The sequence below is a fragment of the Eretmochelys imbricata genome, chromosome 6 (genome assembly GCF_965152235.1).
Source record: "Eretmochelys imbricata isolate rEreImb1 chromosome 6, rEreImb1.hap1, whole genome shotgun sequence".
NCBI classification, from domain to species: Eukaryota; Metazoa; Chordata; order Testudines; family Cheloniidae; genus Eretmochelys; species Eretmochelys imbricata.
In genome coordinates, this window is record NC_135577.1 from 18,875,079 (window position 1) to 18,899,053 (window position 23,975).

The 23,975-nt window shown below is 44.7% G+C and overlaps 1 protein-coding gene across 1 annotated transcript in view; it reads right to left on the reverse strand.

The window, feature by feature from the left end:
* The window catches only part of LOC144266499 (NACHT, LRR and PYD domains-containing protein 12-like), a 171,717-nt gene extending 157,905 nt beyond the window's left edge, over positions 1–13,812 (reverse strand). The window contains exons 1-3 of the mRNA XM_077819933.1: positions 13,521–13,812; positions 6,252–6,290; positions 3,039–4,770 (exon numbers count right to left, since the gene is read on the reverse strand). Coding sequence (XP_077676059.1) covers positions 3,039–4,770; positions 6,252–6,290; positions 13,521–13,812 — 2,063 coding nt within the window. The remainder of the gene's footprint in view (positions 1–3,038; positions 4,771–6,251; positions 6,291–13,520) is intronic.
* Positions 13,813–23,975: the final 10,163 nt, after the last annotated feature.

Sequence of the window (23,975 nt, forward strand, 5' to 3'; positions counted from 1 at the left end):
TGTGTTCAGCCGTTCTTTGGGAACTGCCTTCTAAGGTTGGGGCTCATGGCCTTGGTCAATGAAAAGGGTAATGAATTGCATGAGAATATACTATAAGCAGCACTTAGAAGAAGTGAGGTTTGAACTCCTGGGATCCTGTTTCCCAGACTTAGGAAGTTTGCCTGATACTATAGTGGCATTTGGTGAGAAAATCCCTCAGACTGAGTGTTGACATTTGGGCAGTGGCAGATGCATTGGCACATTTGTCTTGGTGCACAGATTTACTGTTATGATTAAAATGTTATAAAATGCTCCACAGACAAACAGTACCTATGTATAACTGATACTAGCTGCCCAAAAATGTTGTTAATGCAGAGTTAAGGTTACACAGCTCTGCCTTGTACCCTTGCAGAATGTGGAGAGTGGCGTCACTTAATCCTCTGTGTGTCAGGGTTTGCTCCACAGCAGCCTCATGGCCCACTAGAGCACTCTGCACCCTGCCTCAGGGTCTCTAATGATCAGCCACTGCCTCTTGTGAGGTCCTCTGCCATGGTGCTTTAGCCTCTGGCTAAGGCACTCTTCCGTCCCTGCCTTCCGAGGTATTAAAGTCCCAAAAGAAACAAACCAAAAACTCTTAATAGGGTCATCCCACAAGTCTTCAGCAGGACCCTGCCCATTTATGCTGGGCATGTCTCCAATAGCCAGTCCTTTGGTCAGTCCCCCAGGGCTCCGTCATCCAATCCACAGGAGGCTCGTCCAACTGGAAAGCTCTCAGCCTCCTGGATGTAACCAGGCTTCCCTCACAGAGAGGGAAGCAAGGCTCTGCTCTCCTTCTTGGACAGCACCCAACAGAGCTAGGTTGTCTCCTTTTAACTGCCCGCTCCACAATTGACATCTGTTGCAGCTGTCGTAAGGTGGAGCTAACTGGGTCCACAGGCTCTCATAAATCTCCTCCTTGTCAGCATGAGGCCTGTATGCCCCAGCACAATCTGAAAACTAGGAAACACAAAATTGAGCTACACATCAGGCTGCCTGCAAACACTCTGGTTTGCAAAGAGCCCCAGACCAATTGCATATGTGCAAATTACTGTCTCTGGCACATTCATAGAATATCAGGGTTGGAAGGGACCTCAGGAGGTCATCTAGTTGCCAGGACTCAAGCCACATGGGAGACCCAACATTTACCCTGAACAACTTAAATATTCCTCCCCCAAAGGGGAAGTGGATGCCAAACACTAGCTGAGTAGTCCGGTTAGGTTTGTGGTGAGGGTTGAATTTTTCTATCAAATTTGAAGTGAATTTGACAAAAGGTTCCTGGATTAGGACACTAAAAATAGAGATCTTCAACATAGGTCAAAAAGTGATTTTTTGGCCACTTTCCAGTCAAACAACAAAAAGAAGAAAGAAGTCAAAACAGTTCAGTGGATTCCCCTAGCTGGGATCTAGTGCACAGAACCAAAGTTATTATCACTGGTTATTTGTAGTACAATAGCCCCTGGAGGCCCCAGCCAGGATTAGGGTCCCAGTGAGCAAGGCACCGTATCTATACATTATAACAGACAGAGCTTATACAACAATTATTATACGCAGAGCTAGTAGCGACTCCTATTGTTAAGATTGTCGGACACTTCTCTGTTTCCAGTTGCTTATAACTTTGCCAAATTTTAAGCATTTGGGCTGAAATTTTCCATGCCTGGTGTTTCCATCAGGCTAAATATTGTGACAGTTTCTGCTAAAATGGTTCAGCCATTTCTGAGAATTAGGTTGTTTTCCCCATGATAAAAAAATCTTGCAACTTTTTTCCCTCAGAAGCTCTAGCTCCCCCATGTTTTGGAGCAGGGAATTGAAATTTTGCAGGGGGAGAGGGGTGGGGCTGGTCTGTGTGTCAGGGACAGGCCTTTTGCTGTTCCCTTGAAAATATGGCCAAGTTAAGAGACTCTGAAAAATCTCCTTGCATGGTGACAGGTTTCAGAGTGGTAGCCGTGTTAGTCTGTATCAGCAAAAAGAACGAGGAGTACTTGTGGCACCTTAGAGACCTACAAATTTATTTGGGCATAAGCTTTTGAAATCAGAAGTCAGAAGACAGCTTATGCCCAAATAAATTTGTTAGTCTCTAAGGTGCCACAAGTCCTCCTTGTTCTTTGTTTTAAATCTCCATTTGCGCAAACTCCGTAGAGAGACTTGTTAGAGCTTTGTAGCTCAATTTCTTCTGAGTTTTTGTTGTTGCTACTGTTTGTAATCTTGTCAATCACCCATGGTTTTTATTACACCACCATTTCTGCACCACAGTAGCTGTTCTCTCTTCCTTCACTGGCCTCATTTTCCCTTCCTTGTTTTCCCTCACCCCTCTACAGTTCCCACCTGCTCTATTGACTCCATCCTAATCTCCCCTTGCTTCCCACCAGCCCAGATAGATATAGGTCCCATATCCATAACTGCCTCCTGACTTCTGATGATATCTGCCCTAACCTGGGCTCTCCCTCAATCCTCTCTTTCTCTGCCTCCCACACACACACACACCACGTTGGCCCCTCTGCTGCCATCCTGCCTAACCTTATGCCCACCCCTCTGCTTTCCCACCCTCACCTCCTCTTCTCTTGCTGCCTCCAGAACACCCACTCCATCTCTAAAAAGATCTCAGCCATCCACAACCTCTTCATCCCTCATTCCCTCCAGCTCCACACTCTAGCACTCCATAGAGTTTTGCACTGTAGTGTGAGTGTGATGAAGTTGGGGTACATATTGCTTTTGGTAGCTATTGGAGTTGGAGGTGAAAGCCAAATGGAGCACTGCAGCATTACTGACAATGTTTAGGCAACATGAAGGTAGAAATGAGTGCACAAGTCTTTCCCCTTAACTTCTTATTTCCATGCTTTTAAGGTTTGGGGGTGGATTGGGCACGGTCCTTCCCAGTCTTAATGTTTGTCACTGAATTGGGTCACTTTTGTGGTGGGCCATTTGGCCATTTGTGAACTATGAAAACCCAGGGGGAAAAAAATCAATGTTTAAAAAAAATAAGTTAGTTACATACATATTTTTAGATCTCAGATAACACTCACCAAAGTGGCCACTTGCATGGTCCTGGGGAATCTTCATTCGGGTCTTCAGTTAGAAACCTGCACTTCTCTATGTAAACAGACTCCAGGTTACAGCAATTCTTTATACAGAATTGAAGAACAATTTGATCCATTTTGGTAAAGGTATGATGAGTAAACTTTAGCTCAGTGAAATGATTCATTGCACTCTGCATAAATTCTGTTTCTTGAATTTCATACAAACAGTAAAAATAATCCAGATAGAAAATCATCTCCTCTTTATCAGAAGGCAATTTATCGTAGTTGAACAACGATAAAAAAGGTTTTTCTTTAACCCATGTTAGTAAATTATTTTTAATTTTGGGTGAAAATTTGCAGCTAAGTTTTTTCTCCATGTTCTCCATTCTCTTTTTATTTAAGAGACCAAACAGGAACTGCACTGTTAACATTAAATAATTCCTAGATTTTCCACACTTTTCAAACAATTTTTCCACAGGTTGTATAGCAGTTTCTGATTTTTTCACCGTTTCTTCTTTCTCCAACACATAAAACAAAGCTGCAAAAAACTCTTGAAAACTCAAGTGAATGAAGCTGTAAACACGTTCACAGAAAATGCCTTTTTGAAACATGTTCTCATTCAGAAAGAGGGAATTAGGTTTATCTAAGCCGTGTTTCTTGACATCTTCTTCCTCAAACAGTATTTTCTGCCTCCAGAGTCCATCTGCAGCCAAAGAGCAAAGTCCCTTCAAGTTATCTTGTACCTGTTGTTTTTCTGAATTGCTGCTGTGACCCTCTAATAAACTGAAGAGATAGAGCATGTAGACTCCAGTGATTGTATCAGAAGTTCGTGCAAGATCTTCACCTGCTTCCATCTGCTGTTTCAGAACCGTGCAGATGATCCAACACGCAATGGGGACAAAGCACATGGTGAACAGCATTTCATTGTCTTTTACAAAGTTAAAGGCTTTTCTTGCTTGTTCTTCATTCCCAAAGAACTTGTAGAAATAGTCTTTTCTCTCATTTTCAGAAAATCCCAAGATCTCTGCATATGCACAACGTTCATCTTTCAAACACTGCCCAAGTTTCTCCAGGGCAATTGGTCTTGTAGTAATTATTAAGTAGGATTTGTGAAGCACTTCTTTCCTGAATAAACTGCTCAGTATGATTTCAACTGGCTGCTTCTTACAGGGATCAGAGCACAGATTACCTGTTGGTTGATTAAAGGAAAATCTCAGTTCATCAAAACCATCAATTATGAATAGGAGTTTTTCTGGATTCATCAGAATCTCTTTAGTTGGTGCATTTTGATCAGGACAATTCTTTAAAATCAAATCTTCAACACTTCCCTGCTCACTGACCAAGTTAATTTCCCTGCAATTTATGTAGCAAACATAATCAAACCTGCTCTGATACAGTTCTTCATTTGCCCAGTCCAACATGATCTTTCTTGCTGTCAGTGTTTTTCCAATCCCTGCAGCTCCCTGCAGCACGACAATTTGTGGTGACTGTCCATCTTTATCAGAGTCAAATAAATTGGCTATGGTGATAGGACTAGCATGCTCAGCCATGATTTCTGCATGTTTCCGTCCCAAGGCCATTATTTCATGTTCTCTCTGCTTTTTGTGACGATGTTCATTTACAATGATCAGCTTTGTGTATCTGCTGTTTAGCTTCACATTCTCACCAAGACGAGCGTTCATGTCTTTTATTGCGCTGTATTTGTTTCGTATATGTTCTCTATACTTCACTGTGTAAGCTGAGTTAGTGACAAGACAAGAAGCATTAGATATTACTGTAATGTTACAATAAAGCTATTTAAACAATAATACTGGTACTGTATATTTATAGTGCACCTTTCATCATAAAGTATCCCCTCACAAATTAACTACGGGTGCAGTCCTTACCCACATCAGTGGTCCCATTGAAATCAGTGATGTGAGAGAAAAGTGTAGGCTCAGACCTTCTGTTGCCCTGGATTTGAGGGGTGTGTACCCCCCAGGATATGATCAAGCCAACTGCAGCCATATTATATGCTTTCAGCCACCATGAATTAATGAAATAGAACACCACATAGTTAAGGGTTAATTTGGAGACAAGCTTTTACAAGCAAAGTTAAAACTAGCTACAGTTTCTGCTAATCAGAATGGGAGGAGGGTAGAGACAAGTAAATAACTAAGACTGAAAACTTTGGTGGTTGGAAAGACTTGAATCTAGACATCTCTCATATTAGAAGTTTATTGATAGTGAGGAAAAGTGTTGATTCAGTAGGGGTCATTATGATCTATGTTTTTGCTGTTATAAAAGGTTACCTAATAGAGCATACCTGGAAGCAATTCTCTGACACCATCTTGAAAGACGTTTTCCTGACACCCTTTCTCCCCAGTGCGTGAGCAATTGGGCACTGTGAACCTGATGTTAATTACTCAATACCATTCTAGATGTCAGGTAAATATCTGGGATGTTCTAAACCTATTGCTTATATTTGTGTGCTTAAATCTAATAAACTGCAGTTTTAGATAAGATTCAAGTAAGCGTGTTCTATCAGATAGAAGTGCTGTGTTCCTGTTGATTTATTCCTTACACTGCCTAGAGTGAAATAGTTACGTTCCCCTGTTGGGGGTTCTGAAAACTCCAGATAACACTTCTAAACACATATATAAGAATCACTTCATCAGTTACTGAAATGCAGCCACCTCTAGGGTGAAACCTGTCAAGTGTTTAACAGTGCACAGTGGCACTCTGTAACAAAGTAGGGCATGAAGTGATGGAGAATGACAGGTATAACTGAAACAGTAGTGGGAATTTCGGTGCAAAGAATATAACTTAATATAACCTAAAATTTGTCCAGGGCCCAGAGGTTTTAAAAAGTCCCACAGCACTTTCAGTGACCGCAAATGTTGACCTCTAGTTATTTTGACTCGTTTAAAAGATGGCGTCCCTAGCAGGAGAGTGTCTTCCAGTATCATGCTGCTGCACTGGTTCAGTCCTGCCTCTGAGACAAGAGCTCCACCTCCTCACCAGCACCATGTTCTGCAGCCCCTGATTCTTTCCTGGAGATCTCCCCATTCATTTCCTCATCTCCCATCCAACCCTGCGTAACCGGTGTGATCTGACGAGACTGCGCTCTGAGGGGTTACTTATTATTTCTACTAATAAACCCAATGTCTGGCTGACCTAGCCTAATGCTGGTAATCACTGGTAATCATGCAATGCAATTCCTTATTGAATGTCACATACCATTTGCTGATGTTTCAGGTGTTTGCTGAGGACCCAAAGCTGAAAGAGAAATTTCACATGAATGTTAGTGCAACAAAAATCACAGAGTATCACGCAGTTCAGGACGTTGGGACAAGTCATTCATTCAGGGCTCTCTGCAGCAATAAGCTCCCTAGTAAACCCACCGTTGAGGCAGGCAAAGAGAATTTCTTTGGCGACACGAGTTCAGTGACTTGTTCAAAACGTCCACCAGAAGCAATACTCTTTTTTTTAAAACCACTGGAGTAGCCACGTACGGTATGTCTACACAGCAATGTAAGCCTGGGCTCAGTCTAACCCCCCTTGTGTCCATGCACCAATTGTGCTAACCTAGGCCTCAGATCTAGGGTCCCAGGACCTTGCAGGGCTGGAGGGTTTGAGCCCGTGTTAAGCTGGGACCTAGGATCCAGGCCCTATTGCTTTCCTGTGTGCGCATAGCCCTGGCTTGCCTTGGGTCCTGGAAGCCCTCTGGGTGTATCCCAGAGATCCTGGTGGCAGAGGAGCAGCGCTGCAGGCAGCCAGCCCAGCAGCCAGAAGCTCCATTACTGCCTGGCCTAACATGATCCCTGTTCCCCTCCCAGTGGCAGCAGCTCCTCCTCTGGCTCCTCCTCGCTGCTGCACAGAGCTTCCCCGAACCAAGGGGCAAAGCTGCCAGGCAGGAGGCAGCTTCCAGCCACTGGGATGTTGGGAGTCTTCCCTCTCCTGGCCATGCTGAGCCAGGAGCCCTGCTGCTCCCCTTCCCTGCAGGGCAGCTGCATGGTCCCTACTCCACTCTCTGGCGCTTGCCCCTAGCCCCTCTGGGGCTGCATGTGCAGGGCTGCCTGGGCTGCACGCACTGTCAGGGGACTGAGTGGGAGTCAGCCCCCAAAATTCCCCCACTGCCTCCCTCAGCGGTAGCAGCTCCAGCTCCTCCTTGCTGCATGGCAGTCGCTTGTTCCCACTGTGCTCTCTGGCCCTTGCTCTCGAGCCCCCTGGGGCTGCATGTGCAGGGGTGCCCCAGCTGTGGCACGGTCAGGATGGTAAGTGGGAACCAGCCACAAACCTTCCCCGCAGCCTCCTTGTAACGGCCTGGCACTGACCTCTCATGAGTGCCCCTTCTGGTCGGGTGCATCTTCAGTCTTTAAATAGCTCCAGTCCTGGTATCAGGCCGTAGTCCCAGGGCTCCTCCCTGGCAGCAATAGATACATCCTCTGTGCGCTCTTCTGGCCCCAGCTCTTCAGCCAGGCCACTACGTAGTTCAGATCCCCTTCTTGAGAGTTATGGCTGTCCAATTATAGGACACTTTCCCAGTGGCCTATGGGGGGCACCCAAGTCCGCCCATTACTCCAAGTCCCAGCCTAGCGACCCTAAGAATAGCTGCCACACGCCGCTGTGTCCCTTTAACTAAGCTGCTTTCAGTTCCTTAGGTCACTTTCCCACAGCCCCAGCTTTCACCAGTGCTTCACCCTTAGCTCAGGGCTCTTCTGTGTTCAGGGCCAGCAGCCAGCCAGGAGCTCTCTCGCTCCCCCAGTCCCAGCTGGCACGGATCTGTCCATGGTGCTGCAGTTCCCTTTGGCCAGTCCTCTGGCTCCAGCAAGGAACTGCCTGTCTCTGGCTTTGCAGGTCCTTTTTAGATGGCCTTCCTGTGCCTTGATTGGCTGTGTCCCCTGAAGCCACTCTAGGCTGTTTGGAGGACTCCTCTACTACTCCTTTCCTAGCACAAGAGTGGCAGGATCCTGAGGCCTCCAGCAGGGGGCCTCTGGGCCTAGTGCACCCCATCACACTCCTATGGTGGTGGCGGCGGCTTTCGCTCCAGTTCTTCCTTGCTGCTGTGCAGAGCTTGCCAGGAACAAAGCTGAGAGGTGGGAGACGGCTCCCAGCTGCCAGGATGTTCGGCTTTCTCCCTCCTCCGGCTGTGCTGAGCTGGGAACTCTGCTGCTCCCCTCCCCTGCAGGGCAGCCACTTGGTCCCACTCTACTCTCTGACCCTTGCTCTCAGGCCCCTCCTGCCCTCCCTGGGGCTGCATGTTTAGCGATGCCTGGGCAGCGTGCGCTGTAAGGGCAATGAGTGGGAGCAGTCCCAAAACTTCCCCACAAACTCCAGGGATCCTTTATCTCTGCCTCCCGGGGTGCAGTGGGGGCAGGGATAAGGGATCCTTGGGGAGGGGGGTGGAGCACATTTCACCTCAAGCCCTGGGGAAACCCCGCAGCAGTCCGTAGCGGGCAGCAGCCAGCTTGGGGTGGGGGTGTGTTTTTCCTCTGATACCATCATTTTATGTCAAACTTCAAAACAGACAAAAATAAATTAAAAAACTCAAACAAAAACAGCTTAATTGAATAGCCCATTTTTAAAAATTAAGAATTGCAAAGTTTCATTTAATAGTTTGGCAGCCCTGGAGACTGACATCATAATTATGCACAGAACAGGAGCACATGGGAATTTTTACCTGCCAGTGTGATGCAGCCTAGAGGTGGAGAGCTCAGTTCTCAGATTAGATGGCAGTTCAGGATCAAGCCTTCACAAACTGCAATCATTCTACTGAGACAGCCGCCAAAGGTGCTAATTATGCAGCTGATGTACTCATGTGTCCTTATGGGCACCTGAATCCCATCAACAACACCATTACAGTTAACAAAGTTAACAAATAGGGTGGGCATTAGTTTTCCCCCACAATGGAACGTATTTGTAGGGCTAGAGTGCTGACTCTGGGATGGGGGGGCACCAGGCTGACTCTGGGATAGGGTTACTTTGACTCAGGTCTGTGCACTGCAGTGTGGGTGCCAGAGTCCTGGGTTCAAGCACAGGTCAGAAAATCCTTAACCTAGGGTTAAAATGCAGTGTAGGTGCTCAAACCCAGGGTTCCCTGACATAGGTCAGCTGACTCAAATCCCACAAATCAAGTCCCATTACATTTCTATGTAGACATAGCCATAGTGTCTTTCTTAATGATATATGAGCACTGAGATCTGCTAATGAAAAGCCCTATATTAGAGCTGGGTATTATTATAAAAAACAAACAAACAATCTGAAAGGGTTGGAAGCAACCCAACAAAGAACAAAACAAATAACGTTAACAAAGTGGGGGTTTTCTTCTAAAAATATATATATATATATTTAGAAATTTCAATACTGCAGCATTTAGTCATCCCCAATTTTGGCAGGGGTCTCACTGCAAGTCCAGATAAGTGGTTTGGAAGCTCTCTCAGTCCTATAATTAAAGGGGCATTAGTTCTGAAGATATCTTTTCTTGCAACTGTATATCAGAAGCTTGAGTTGAACAAAAAACACTTTCAAAACTCAAGCCTTCTTTATATATAATAAAGCAGGACAGAATTTTTTTAAACAGACCTTTTTTCCCCCACAGGTAAGCAGCTCAAGAGAGTAAATGTATTGATACTTCAGCCTTGTCAAAAGCTAACAACTATTTCTGAGTATAGCTCAAATGATGAGGTCTCAGCTGAGCTCGGGATTTATAGAGACAGAGTTCAAATCCTGCTACTAGCCCAAGTTTGAGGGTGGCATATCATGGAATTTCTTTTTAAAAAAAACTAGCTCCCCCTTCCCTCCCACTGTTGTCACCCTCTCTGCTCTCATGCGCACTAGTGTCTTCATCCCTTCCATATTCTCCTTCCAATCTGAAGACAGAAAGTATCAACCTTACATTCTTTTTTAATTTAATTTTTAAGGCCAGGTTCAATGGCATACTCTGGCTGCCCTACTCCACACTCAGAGCACATGGTCCAGTCAAACTGGGTTAGCAAATGCTTTGCATCACCAGATTCACACAGAACTGTGCCAAAAGTTCCCTGCCTCTTTCACCTCCCTACATCCCCTGCATGCATACTCCAAATCCTCTTCCTTTCTGTCCTCCATAGTCCCTTGCACAAACTTGCTCCAGTTTCACCCTTCCTCCTGCACCCCGCATTTCCTCTCTCTTTCTCACACACACACTCTCTCACTCTTATTTCCCCCTCTTGTATCCTTCCACACACAGCTCTGTTTTCCCCTTACTCTCTCCTCTGTTGAGTAAATCTAGTGCAATAAGTAATATTTGAAAATAAATATTCTGGACTATTTTTTTCCTTTTTTCCTAACTGAAAGTTTCTGCCAGCAGAGGCTGGTGCAGAACATTCTTCTCTACGGCTTTGTCTACACTTGAGGCATGAAAGTGCTGTCGTGGCAGTGCTGCCAAAAAACCCACTTTCCAATGAGAGGGAGACCAACACCCATATTTGTTAAACGCAGCCTGAGACTTCAGTCCCTCTGAGAACAATGGTAAATAGATGCCCTTCTCAAAATAGCCACCTGACTGTGGGCTTGGACTTCAGTCCTGATGGAGATGGCAGCCATTTTGAAAGAGAGCAGTTCTTAGTGGACTTCTCAGTAGTAGAATATTAATAGTCGAGATTGCGAAGGCCTTACACTCAATTCAAAGGCATTTCTCTCTTTGTCCTTCTGTGTGTATGTAATGTGATAATTTTTGAATATGGCAGTGTGACAAAGTTCCTCCTCTACCCTGGTGGGTCTTGCACTTATTGGCGGATTTGCTCGCCTTGGAGCTTCACGGCAGCCCTCAGTTTGGCCGTTTTTGTGAACCAACAGTACAAGTCAACACCTCCTGTGTCTGACCAGGAGTTGGGAGGTTTGGGGGGAATCCGGGCCCGCCCTCTACTCTGGGTTCCAGCCCAGGGCCCTGTGGAATGCAGCTGTCTAGAGTGCCTCCTGGAACAGCTGTGCGACAGCTACAACTCCCTGGGCTACTTCCCCATGGCCTCCTCCCAACCCCTTCTTTATCCTCACCATAGGACCTTCCTCCTGGTGTCTAATAATGCTTGTACTCCTCAGCCCTCCAACAGTATGCGTTCTCACTCTCAGCTCCTAGTACCTCTTGCTCCCAGCTCCTCACACACGCACCTCAAACTGAAGTGAGCTCCTTTTTAAACACAAGTGCCCTGATTAGCCTGCCTTAATTGATTCTAGCAGCTTCTTGATTGGCTACAGGTGTTCTAATCAGCCTGTCAGTCTTAATTGTCTCCAGAAGGATCCTGATTGTTCTGGAACCTTCCTTGTTACCTTACCCAGGGAAAAGGGACCTACTTAACCTGGGGCTAATATATCTGCCTTCTGTTACTCTCCTGGAGCCATCCCTCCCGACCCTGTTACAGCAGCCAATCCCAAAATTTCAGAGAATGCTCATTACATCAATGGCAGGAACCCTATTGATTTCTGGGGAAATTGGAAACCCAAGAAAGGGAAACACATGAAGTCCCTGCCATCTAGTTAGCATAGCAACAGCTTGAAGAATCTCTGAAGTTGTCTCTATAGCAATCGGTCAGTTGATGGCACCCATTAATGCCTTCCAGCATAGCAACACCCTATTTCTTCTCTGCTCATGCTCCTCTCTCTAAGACTCCAAGAGCTTGCAGCAGAGGCATCTAGCTCCCACAAGCAAGAACAGGCACAGGCCACTTGCAGGAAAATTTATATTCTAGAGTTTGTTCTCACCACAATGATGAATGTTTCTGAATAGTCCAGTAAAATTCCTTTCAGTCTGTTTTGAGATGTATGGAATGATTTATAGAGGCAGTCTCCTGGGCCAGTAATGAGCCAGGACTACTCAGTCCCCCCTCAGTGGGAGGGGACAGCCTGACTCAGAGACAAAGGGACTGGTTTTAGCTTCAAGTTTGGGCTGTCTGAATTAGGAGCTGGGGGAGACACTGAACAGCTCAGGGAGTCTCTCATTAACTCCCACTCCACACAAAGGGGGTCTTTGAACTGCTGTGGGATACAGCGCACGGTCAGACAGTTCCAGCCCTGTGGAGACCCGTGTGCAGGGAGGCACAGAACCAAACCAGTGCCAGCCAACTGAAGCCTCCACAGGACTCCAATCCAAGGTGCCAAGAGAGGGCCCTGCCCCACCTAGGAGTGAAAATATCATAAAAGGTCCCCTTTTGTTTTCTTTAAACTGGTCAATGTTTGTGGTACTGCTACACTAATCTCTGGGCAAAGAGCTGGGGAGGGAGCTGGGGGTTGTGGTGCAGTAGTGAATGGCAGGAGGTGGGGAATGTATTGTATTATTCATGTTGTAGCATTTATTAGTTATTAACCCTTTCCTTCCCTAGAGCCCTTTTTTCCTGTCACCACCAGGACAGGACACCATTTGTTACGTTGTTATTTTGGATGTGGTGTTTCAGTTGTTGGGGTCTGTATTGTTGTATTTTGTTCCCTGTGTAGTGGGTTACACTTCTTGTCTTGGGGGAGGGCTCCATGCAGTTGTGTGAGATTGGGTAAATACAGCAAGAAATAAAACAACAAAAGGGAATATACTGAAGTTGTCCTGTCAGTGGAGTAAGATTTAACCAGTATTGGATGTGTTGTTCTGTGGTTTTTAATACCCATATTTGAGTTTTTATTTATTTACTTTGGAGCTAATCTGTGGATATATCAGTAAGAATTACTGCAAGAAAAGAGGCCATCCAATCACACAGACACTATGAAACACCATACATTGATCTAAATGGATGCATTCCAGCACTCAGATTTTTGAATCTGTTCACAGATCTATTAATCTGTCCTTAATAGACATGGCTGAAAATTTTCCAATGGAACATTTTTCTGTAGGAAAATGTCAGTTTGTCAAAATTTAAACATTCTGTGGGAACATGTCCATTCTGGTGAATTTTTTTGTTGAAAGAGCATTTTGATGAAACATGCTGTTTCAACATTTTTTATTGGGAAATGACTTGTCTTTTCAAAATGTATTGCATTTCAGAGCATGCCTACTCTTACAATGCTGTGCAACTGTAGCACTTTAATGAAGTGCTCTCCCGTCAGCTTAGTTAATCCGCCTTCCAGAGAGGCAGTAGCTGTGTTGGCTACCACTGCCATAGTGCTGTGTACATGGGGGTTAGGTCGGCATGACCACATTGCCCGGAGCGACGTAGTGACGTACCGATTTATGGCTATAGTGTAGACCAGACCTTATATTTATATTTGATAAAAAAATAGAAATGTCAAAATGAAGACATTTCACATTTTTTAAAATGAAGCATTTTTTGGAACATTTCAATTCTTGAAAAACTTCAAAAGTTTAAGTTTCTGTCTCAATTTGGGATGAAACAAAATTTCAAAATCTAAACATTTTTTATGAGATAGATCTGTTTTCCAACCAGTTTTAATAATTAGATTGTAGCTGTTCCTCCTGCACCCATTTCAGGGAATATTCAAAAGGGGGAAAGATTCAGAAGTTGCAGGAACATTAGGTTTTCTTACCTTTCTTTCTTGCCTCCTTGAGTTTATCAGCAGAATCTCTGAGACTGATCTTTTCAAGGACCGATATAGCTACATTCACTGCACCTTGTTCCTTGTAGTATTCACACAAGAGGTCTACAAGTTTCATCCGAGTGTCAGCTTCCTGTAGCTGACCTTTGGGGATTGGTGCTTTTTTTTCATAGTCAGCATTTGCTAAGATGAATTTAAATCTTCCAAGATCTCCTTCCTTTTCCCCTGAGAGATTGTCCAGTATATCTAGAAGGATTTCTTTCATATTTTTGTCTGTAGTCATCACAGGATATTACCAATAATCTGAAAAATAAGTGGAGAATTAAAAGTCAATTATTTATGAATCTCATAGTGTTGTTGAGGTGGTGATTCAGTACACATACATGTAACCCTGCTGCCCATCTGAGTTGGCAGCAACAAGGGCCGGATTCAGTATCTAGGGGTTCCGTTTCAATAACACAATGCAAAACCGGCTCGAGCCCCCTACCACCTCCTGGGTGCCTCCACGAGGCAGTACTTCCCCTCTCACAAGCACAGAGTCTGAGATTAGCAAAATCGTTTTAATAAAGGAGGGAAACAATGCGGCATTATGTTGGGGAAACACCACAAACAGGATTCATAACACAAACCACAAGCAAAAGACCCACCCCCAAGTAAGTTTGGCAGTGTCCTTTTCCCCTTAGGGTCTTAAGTCCACCAATGCAAAAAATCACCCAAAGTCCCAAAAGTCCAACACCCCTGTTAAGGTTTCTTCCCCACTCTGAACTCTAGGGTACAGATGTGGGGACCCACATGAAAGACCCCCGAAGCTTATTTCTACCAGCTTAGGTTAAAGCTTCTCCAAGGAGACTAGTCTGTAAAAGGAAGCTTACTGGGTGAGATTTTTATCTGTATTCAGTTTTCTTAGACATAGACTTGCATATTCTATTTTATTTTGCTTGGTAATTCACTTTGTTTTGTCTGTTACTACTTGGAACCATTTAAATACTACTTTCTGTATTTAATAAAATCACTTTTTACTTACTAATTAACCCAGAGTACGTATTAATACCTGGGGGGGGGGGCAAACAGCTGTGCATATCTCTCTATCAGTGTTACAGAGGGCAAACAATTTATGAGTTTACCCTGTATAAGCTTTATACAGGGTAAAACGGATTTATTTGGGGTTTGAAACGCATTGGGAGTTGGACATCTGAGTGTTAAAGACAGGAACACTTCTGTAAGCTGCTTTCAGGTAAGTCTACAGCTTTGGGGCATGTGGTTCAGACCGTGGGTCTGTGTTAGGAGCAGACTGGCATGTGTGGCTCATCAAGACAGGGTGCTGGAGTCCCAAGCTGGCAGGGAAAGCAGGGGCACTAGGAGTCTTGGCACATCATTTGGTGGTTCCCAAGGGGGTTTCTGCAGTCCAACCCATCACAACCCCTTTAAGTAGTTTATGAGCTGTCTAGCGGTGATCACTCTTCTGTTTTAGAAGCCATCAGAAACTAGTCAGAGGAGCAGTGTGTGTTAAACTAGGCCTTCTATGTCTGTATATAGTTAATAAACATGCTTATTTGGGAGCTATTGAAATGGATCTTTACAGGCCCATGGTTTGGCAGGCCTTTTCACCAGTACCACTGAAAAGTCAAAATCCCTTATCTGCAATACAGAGCAGTTTATTTGAGAGAATTATACAAGCAGTATAGAGTTATACAAAACACATTCCCCCTAGTGAGCCTCTCTCCCACAAACATTCACCCTCAGTAACTATGCTGGCCTAACGCAGTATCCTGATCGGCAAACATGGCAGATAGCCACCAGCTTTACAGATGGCATCTCTTCTCTTAGTCACCTGGTTTCTCTCAGATTCCCTCATAGCAAGTCTTTAGCTGCCTTGAGACCTTCTGGTTTCAGGTCCTACTCGAGCCCACGAAGCAGAGTCTCGGCTACTCTGTCTAACAGCGTTATGGGCCTCTTCAGGTATTAATTAATAGTTCCCCTTCTTCCTTTGTGTAACAAGGTCGTACTCACTGCCATGGTGCCTCCTGCTGGTCAGGCTGTAAATTAGCTCATTTCCAGCACTGGAGCACCCTCCTCTGGCAGTGTCATGCCTGCTATTACCTAACCTTTCCATCTCCACCACACCAGGACCTGCATCCCTCCCAGACCATGGCGCCCTTCCCCTGGGTATTGCCCCACAGCACTGCCAATGTTCTGGGCTCCTCCCCTCAGGGGAACCCACTACTCCTGATGCCACCACTCACATCAGTGACCCACTGCAGTCCTTAGTCTGGCCCCTCGCCCCAGGGGCAAACTGCAGTCAGAATTGGCCACTCTCATTATTTGGAATGGGGGGGTGGACCTGCTGCCTATTTCTTTCCCCTGGTTGCCCTCTGCAGACCTAGTACCCCCTTGGGTCCCTTAGTCAGGGTCTGAACCTGGGAGTTAATCAGGCTGGAGCCCTGCTGGCTCTCTGGATTCTCCCAGCACTGCTCTGTCTGTGGTACCAGACTCTACCAACCAGCATTGTCCATCTCCCTCCAGAGCTGGAGAGAGACTGAGCTCCCTCTGCCCAGCAGCCCTTCTTACAGGACCTACCCTGGCCCTAATTGGCTGCCTTCAGCCTTCTTCTGATTGGCTCTTGGAGCAGCGCTCTCCCAGGGTTCTTTTAACCCCTTTTATTCCAGTGCAGGGCAACCGCTCCATCACACTTTGCTTTGCTTAACATTTATACATTTTGCTCTCAAAGGAGTCACATGTTCCAGAAACATGACCTGTGGGCATTTATTATTATTTTTTACCTAATTAGTGTTTCAGGAGGAGACTACGGGGTGGTGTCAAGGGTCATTCCAAGTTTACCCACTCATTAATCATTCACTTTGGTTCCTCATGTGATGTTTCTCCAACAGGGGGCTACAATGCCCCAGGTCAGGTCATGCCAAACTTGATGTTCTACACGTTATTTGCTCTTCAAGTTGGCATATTTGCTAACCCAAAGATCAATATCGATCATCAACACAGAGTAGCCAGTACTTTTCCAAAATTAACTGCTGCTAAGAGAAATCCTGCCCCATTTGCTTTGGCAGTTCAGTCATGTCAAGCCAAGACAAGCCATGTTCACAACACTTATTCAGTACAGCCACACCAATTTTGCCCCATTGCAACAGAAGCCAGCTGTGCCCGTGGAGTTTCTTCATATTTTCTTTGTTGTGTAATGAGCAAAAGACAACACTAATCATAATAAATATTTTTATATTTGTAACAAGCAAGTTTTGATAAATTTAGCCATTTTTCTTGTGTTTAATTTGTCTAAGAACAAACCAGGGTTCCTATAGACATAATTTGCAACTGTCCATATAACTTCCATGAAAACATTACAGCTGGATTTGCAACAAATTCACAAAATAATGATTTTGTTTGATTTTTCATTAATATTGTATCTATACTAACAAAGAAAACCCAAAAGAGAAATGGGAGTACAATATCTAGCAGAGCTGAGCCCTAAAATGAAACTTCAGTTCTGGGAGTGGCATAGCTTCATGCCTTCATAATGGCATAGCAGATGTAGGGATGTGTCAGTTGCAGTGATCCGAGAAGTGTTTAGTCACTTAGGGACAGTCAAAACCCAGCTCCTTATTCAAGCACCATTTACAGAATGGAAGATTGGGAGTGTGTGTGACATATGGAGGGCTTATGGTTTTAGGTTTTAACTGATAAACACAGACAAAGACACCCCCAGTACAAAAAAATGAAATTGGTGTTTATCCAATGAACATCAGACAAAACACCAGATATGGTTGCTTGTATTTAGGGGTTTGTGTACACAGAGCAGTAATGCGGACTACAGGTGTGCAATTTCTAAAGCGCACCAAGATGTTGTGCATTAATTGATCTGTGTAGACCCAGCTGGTGGACACTAAAAGTTTGAAGCAGTACTATGTTAAAATGCACGAGGGAACATTACAAAGAGATTACTCATTACAGTAAATCTGACTGTATAATACTGTATAATATATATTACTTATTACTGTATATACTAAAAAATACCTGTAACCCACTAATTTTTGAACATCCATGTAAGACTCAAAAATTGCTACCCCCCCCCACACACACACACACTGAAATTAATAAACCCTGAAAAAAGCAGCTCTAGACATAGGTGAGCATATTGGTCAGGAATAAAGCTTTGGACGAGGAAATTACATACCCCAGCTACTTCAGAACTGTCTAATGGTTGTAGAGACATGTCACTTGGGATGACCTGAGAAATATTTTGTCATAACCAGTCAAAACCCAGTTTTTTATTTAAATTATTAATTTATTAATCACCAATATCAATTATTATAAGATTCATTCACATCTATTATGGTGAAATCTCTGAAAAATTAATTTTTCATTGAATATTTAGGAAATTTTGGTCTTTTAATAAGGGAACCACAAATAAGGAGCAGGGAATAAGGAACCAATTTCAGCCTTGTCAAAGACAGCGATAGCGTGATGAGATTGAAAGACAGAGACTGGGATCAAGAGTGGGAGAAAAGGGAAAAGAAATCCAGCAGGGATAAATTAGGGGATGGATGATTTTGTGACTAATGCACAGGCCTGTGAACCTGGACTTTGGGGTACTATTCTTGGCTCTGTCATTGGTTCACTGTAAAATGGAGACAGTAATACTGATCTGCCTCACAGCAAGGGGAAATCATGAAAAAACCCATAAAACAGTAACGTTAGTTAGTCGTAGATGGTTTAGGAGCTACCTATCTATGAGATACCCCCACCCCTCTCTCTCCCCATGCCATAGCACGCCAGCTGAGATCAGCAGAGATGGTAAAGCCCTGCTGGTATAAACAAGAAGGGGCTGCTAGCAGGGCATTCTCTGTGAGGGCCTCACAACTTTGTAATTTGCACCTCCCTTGGTTCAAAATAACCCAAATTTGATGTCCTTCAGGGTACATAGCAAAGCTTAGCTTTTCCCTGGGGCAGCTGAAAAGGGAAACTGCAAGAGTAGAGAATTACTGGGTCGGGTTTGCGTTTATAATTTGCCTGGCTTGCTAGTGGTGGCTTACATTGAATTGTACTCCTGCACGATATAAGTTGTCTTATATCATTATGTCAAGGCCTGAAAGAGCAAGGGAACCACTGAGGAGGTTTTGTTTGGAAGGTACATGGCTGTGGATGGGAAGAGAAGACCCTGTGGAGTCAGGCAATGGGAGGACCTAGAGTGGATTATGTCTGGTCTGTGGGTGAAACCAAGGGAGCCTATTGGTAGATGAGAGAAGAGATATCCTTAATAGAGGCCATAGGCCCGCTATCTTCTAAGGGCACCACAAGACAGTGGGTAGCAAGCAACTTCTCCTGCCCCTGAAATCCCACCACACAATGGGGATAAGCAGGACTTCATGGAGATGGTCACGAGGCCAGGTGGGAGCCTCTGTAGGTTGGGTTAAGTGTCCAGATTCTTAGACTCTAAACCTTGTAAGGCTTCCCAGTTACGCATTTTATATGTAGTTTTGGAAAGTGGAGACTGATTTATGGCCTGCTATTATATGAATTTACTATAAGCTATAGGGTATTGTAGGCTGCGTGCTTTTATATAAGTTGCTGCAATACTGATTATGGTATTTTGTGCATTTTATTCCCCTTTTAGCATTAGAAGCAGGGAAACAATTTTTTTAAAGGAGGAAAAGAAAATATTATATTTAGAATTACAGGGAGCAGGGGATATCTGAAAAGTATAAAGCCCTCCATCCATATTCCTACTGGCCATAAATCCTAAATTCTTTTGCAAATTTTATAAATTAGAGTTGTGCGTAAGTACCACATGGTACCGTCTCTTTAAGCAGAAAACAATGATGGTGCTGTTTAATTGGTTCTACTTTCCCAACTTCTAGGCTAAATTAGAGCCAAGAAAAATGGTGAAGGAGTAGATGTTACAGAATATTTTATTCTTCACTAACTGTTCTGGCCCCTACCCTGCTGAAAGTGGCTGGCAGCTGAGCTCACTAACTCATGGCTTCTAGATCACTCAGGTGCTCTTCATTAGCCTGAGCAGTACCTGCCATCCAGGCTCCCATTGGTGCAGCTGGGACGGGGTTGGGAAAGCAAATCCAATTCCTGCAGGCAGAAGGTAGCTGTGAGAGGGGGGCTGGGCTCCCTCAGATGCCATTCTGTGAGCTAGAAATTGAGCTGTCTCTGCCTACTGAGTACCCCTTGCACAATCCTAGAATCTCAGGGCTGGAAGGGACCTCAGGAGGTGTCTAGTCCAACCCCCTGCTCGAAGCAGGACCCATCCCCAACTAACTCATCCCAGCCAGGGCTTTGCCAAGCCTGACCTTAAAAACTTCTAAGGAAGGAGATTCCACCACCTCCCTACGTAACGCATTCCAGTGTTTCACCACCCTCCTAGTGAAAATGTTTTTCCTAATATCCAACCTAAACCTCCCCCACTGCAACTTGAGACCATTACTCCTCGTTCTGTCATCTGCTACCTCTGAGAACAGTCTAGATCCATCCTCTTTGGAGCCCCCTTTCAGCTAGTTGAAAGCAGCTATCAAATTCCCCCTCCTTCTTCTCTTCCGCAGACTAAACAATCCCAGTTCCCTCAGCATCTCCTCACAAGTCATGAGTTCCAGTCCCCCTCTTCCCTGTGCCTGCGGTGTGGGCAGGGCCATCCTTAGGCAAATGCAGCATGCGCAGCTGCATAGGGCAACACCAAATTTGGCACACCAGTTAGTGGCGGTACCCTATGCTGCGTATGCTTAAGGCCACCACCAGCTGCGGGCAGCTCTGGCAGCCCCATTCCCTGGCCCCCCACCCCCTTCTCCACCTCCTGGCCCCGGCATCCCCAATTCCCCAGCCCCCAACCCCCTGCTCCGCCTCCCGGCCTGCAGTTCTGATGGGCTGCGCCGCTCCCCCTTCCACCTGCTCCTCCTCCTGGCCCACAGCTCCAGCCAGCTGCGCCATTCTCCCTTCTGCCTGCTACCGCACCCCCCAGCCTCCCTGCCCTCCACAGCTCCTGCCCCTGCACCCGAGGGCAGCCCAGGGCTGTGGGTGCGGGTGGTCGGACTGTGTAGGGCACCGAAAATCATGAGGACAGCCCTGGGTATGGGGCTTACCTTGGGTCTAAGTGTTTGTACTTTCATTTGTATTTGGAGATGCTGGGCAGGAGGGAAAATAATTAAATGTCCCAGTGTCTGTCTCCCTCTGAGCTGTGATGAGGGGCAGTTCTGGGCACCAAGGTGCTGACAGAGGAGAGGGCGCTTGTAGAAGAGTGACAGAAGCCATCCAGGGGCTGTATTATGAGGGAAAAGCTAAATCCATATCACTTAGCTGAATGATGCCTAGGGAAAGCGTATGACAGTCCAAGTCACACCACTGAGTGGGATGGCTGTATATAGCAAAGCACTGGGGGAGAGTAACTGGATGAACATAGAAAGGGAGTGGAGCATTTAGGCAGAGCAGGAAAAGGTTTATGAGCATGCAAAAGAGCAAGTGAAAGATTATTCCACATTGACTGATCTCCTGGTGGGTGGTGGCCTGGGAAAGAGGAGAGTTCAACTCTGTCTCTCCCAGCCCTAGCTGGGCTGTGGGGGTTGGGAGAGACTCTGCTGGAGAAAAAAAACACAGTTACTGCTTACTGGAGTTAGTTTTTTAAAAAGAATCCAAATAAATCATCTCTTCTCCTCCCCAAATCTGTCATTAAAAATCACATTTAATAACTTTTTATAACCACAAAAATGGCAGTGTATTATTTATGCCTAGCTTTTGAATTGGGTAGCATTTCAGAATTGCTTAATTGGTACATAGATTAATTAGTTTAGTTCCTAAAATGAAGACTACCTCCAACAGCTGCTTAAAATGTTTGGATTTAGCTTTGTCTGGGAACATGTATTATAGCTTTAAAGTTTGATTTTGAAGGGCCAAAATCCATTAACGTGTACGTAAAAACGTAGCCATAGTCTCTGTCTAAGAATTTTTCACACAGGCCCAAATTCCACAGCTTGTTCTGAGGTCTGGGGCTTAGCTAACAATGAACAATATATGGCTAAGAAAAACAGGAGACAACCTCGCTTTGTTTCAACTAGATAAGCAAAGTCAGCAAAACTCCAGATGGGGAGTAGTAATTGGGTGTTATTATCATGAGTTACAGACACACAAAGCACTAAGAAGAGCCTCAAAGTCTACTCCCGGTGCAGGAAGGAGATAGTGAACACCATCCCCAAATGCCTACCAGGGTTCAGGGAGAGGCCCAACATGTCCGTATGAGATATGACATCCTCTCCCTTCACAGCTGTATCCTCCTTCGCAGATGCCAACTCTAGTTCTCAGAAACACAATGGTGAACCCTAAAACAATTACTATTCGTTGTGTACTTTTCACTGTCTTTTTCCTTTAAACCCCCAGGAATGTACCTGTTGGACAACCGGAAGAGCTACCTCATTCCTCTGGACACCAAAATCCAGGATTTAACCTACACATTGCAACAGGAATAGTTTGAGGGAAAACACCTGTGTATTAGCAATATGTTAACCTGAACCATGGGCGGGGCCATTATGTAATCTTTTAGACTATTGGTTTATTGTGCTAATCGTGTCTTGCTGCTAGAACCTATCCAGGGGCTCGAGACCTCCCACCCCATCACTTCTGTCCGCCCATGAGCACCCTATATAATCTATTGTTACTAATTGTTTAGCAGTGTCTCTGAGCCTAATAAGCGAAGTGACACTCCGCCAGTGCTGTGCGCAATAAACCCCCATGCTTGACTCTACACGGTGTCCATTTCTGTTCTTTCAGATTTGCAGTATCACTCTTCTATTTTCTAAACTGCTGTGTGTCCCAGTTCCAGCTCCAGGGTTGCAGTAGCCAGGAGAGATGCTTTCCTTAATAGAAATCACTTGGATTCCAGACATGTGATTTCCATTAAGGTTTCAAATTTGTTTGGGGAGAGGTATTTAAAACCATTAAGGCCAGATCTTTGTTACCTGCTATAGTTCTGGCTCTTCAGAATACTCCCATTGACTCATAAATAGTAAGCACTAGGGGTTTGATGTTAGGTGCTTTGTAGGATGATTTTTTGCAAGCTCTTTGGGGTCTGCCTGCAAAGCAGGAGTCTGTCTGCGAACTCCGATGCCATGTGTTAATGTGCTCTGTTTACTTAAGGGGCTTGTAAAAACTTAATGAGCCTGTCATAAATATAAAGGGAAGGGTAAACACCTTTAAAATCCCTCCTGGCCAGAGGAAAATCCCTCTCACCTGTAAAGGGTTAAGAAGCTAGGATAACCTCGCTGGCACCTGACCACAATGGCCAATGAGGAGACAAGATACTTTCAAAGGGGGGGGGAGAAACAAAGGTTCTCTCTATCTGTGTGATGCTTTTGCCGGGAACAGAACAGGAATGGAATCTTAGAATTTAGTAAGTAATCTAGCTAGATATGCGTTAGATTCTGTTTTGTTTAAATGGCTGAGAAAATAAGCTGTGCTGAATAGAATGGATATTCCTGTCTGTGTGTCTTTTTGTAACTGAAGGTTTTGCCTAGAGGGATTCTCTATGTTTTGAATCTGATTACCCTGTAAGGTATTTACCATCCTGATTTTACAGAGGTGATTCTTTTACTTTTTCTTCAATTAAAATTCTTTTAAGAACCTGATTGCTTTTTCATTGCCCTTAAGATCCAAGGGTTTGGGTCTGTATTCACCTATGCAAATTGGCGAGGATTTTTATCAAGCCTTCCCCAGGAAAGGGGGTGTAGGGTTTGGGGAGGATTTTTGGGGGAAAGACGTTTTCAAGCGGGCTCTTTCCTGGTTATATATCTGTTAGACGCTTGGTGGTGGCAGCAATAAAGTCCAAGGGAAAAAGGAAAATAGTTTGTACCTTGGGGAAGTTTTAACCTAAGCTGGTAAAAATAAGCTTTGGGGGTTTTCATGCAGGTCCCCACATCTGTACCCTAGAGTTCAGAGTGGGGAAGGAACCTTGACAGAGCCTATTTGAGTTTTTGAGTTGGTGGCACACAAAGTGTGAAGCCACAAGAACTTTGCCTGTTTCTATGCCACTTGTTTGTTTGTGGTTTTCTTTGCTTCTGTGTTGCTTTATTATTTATTTTTACTGTTCTCTGTGTGTGAAGTATTAAATTAAGAGTTGACATCCCAGAGAAATTGTATAAGCCTGAGTGAATGCCTTTTTCTCCTTTCCAGTATCAGAAAATATTGTATTAATATTTGAGATGAGACCATGATTCTTTCTAGTTGACTCAGAGATTTGTTTAGCATTTTAAAGCTGAGCTCTGTGTGCAGATAATATGCATGCAAGAGGGATAGTTTTGTGAACTGCAAAAGTCAGTAGCATGCTAGTGTTTTGGCAGATGCTTCATTTTTAGAGAGCAGCTTTCCCTGAAGATTTAGTGGTCTATGGTAAGAGTAGGTTATTAAACTGGGGCTCTGGTGCTTTTTTTTATGCTTTCACTTAATGGC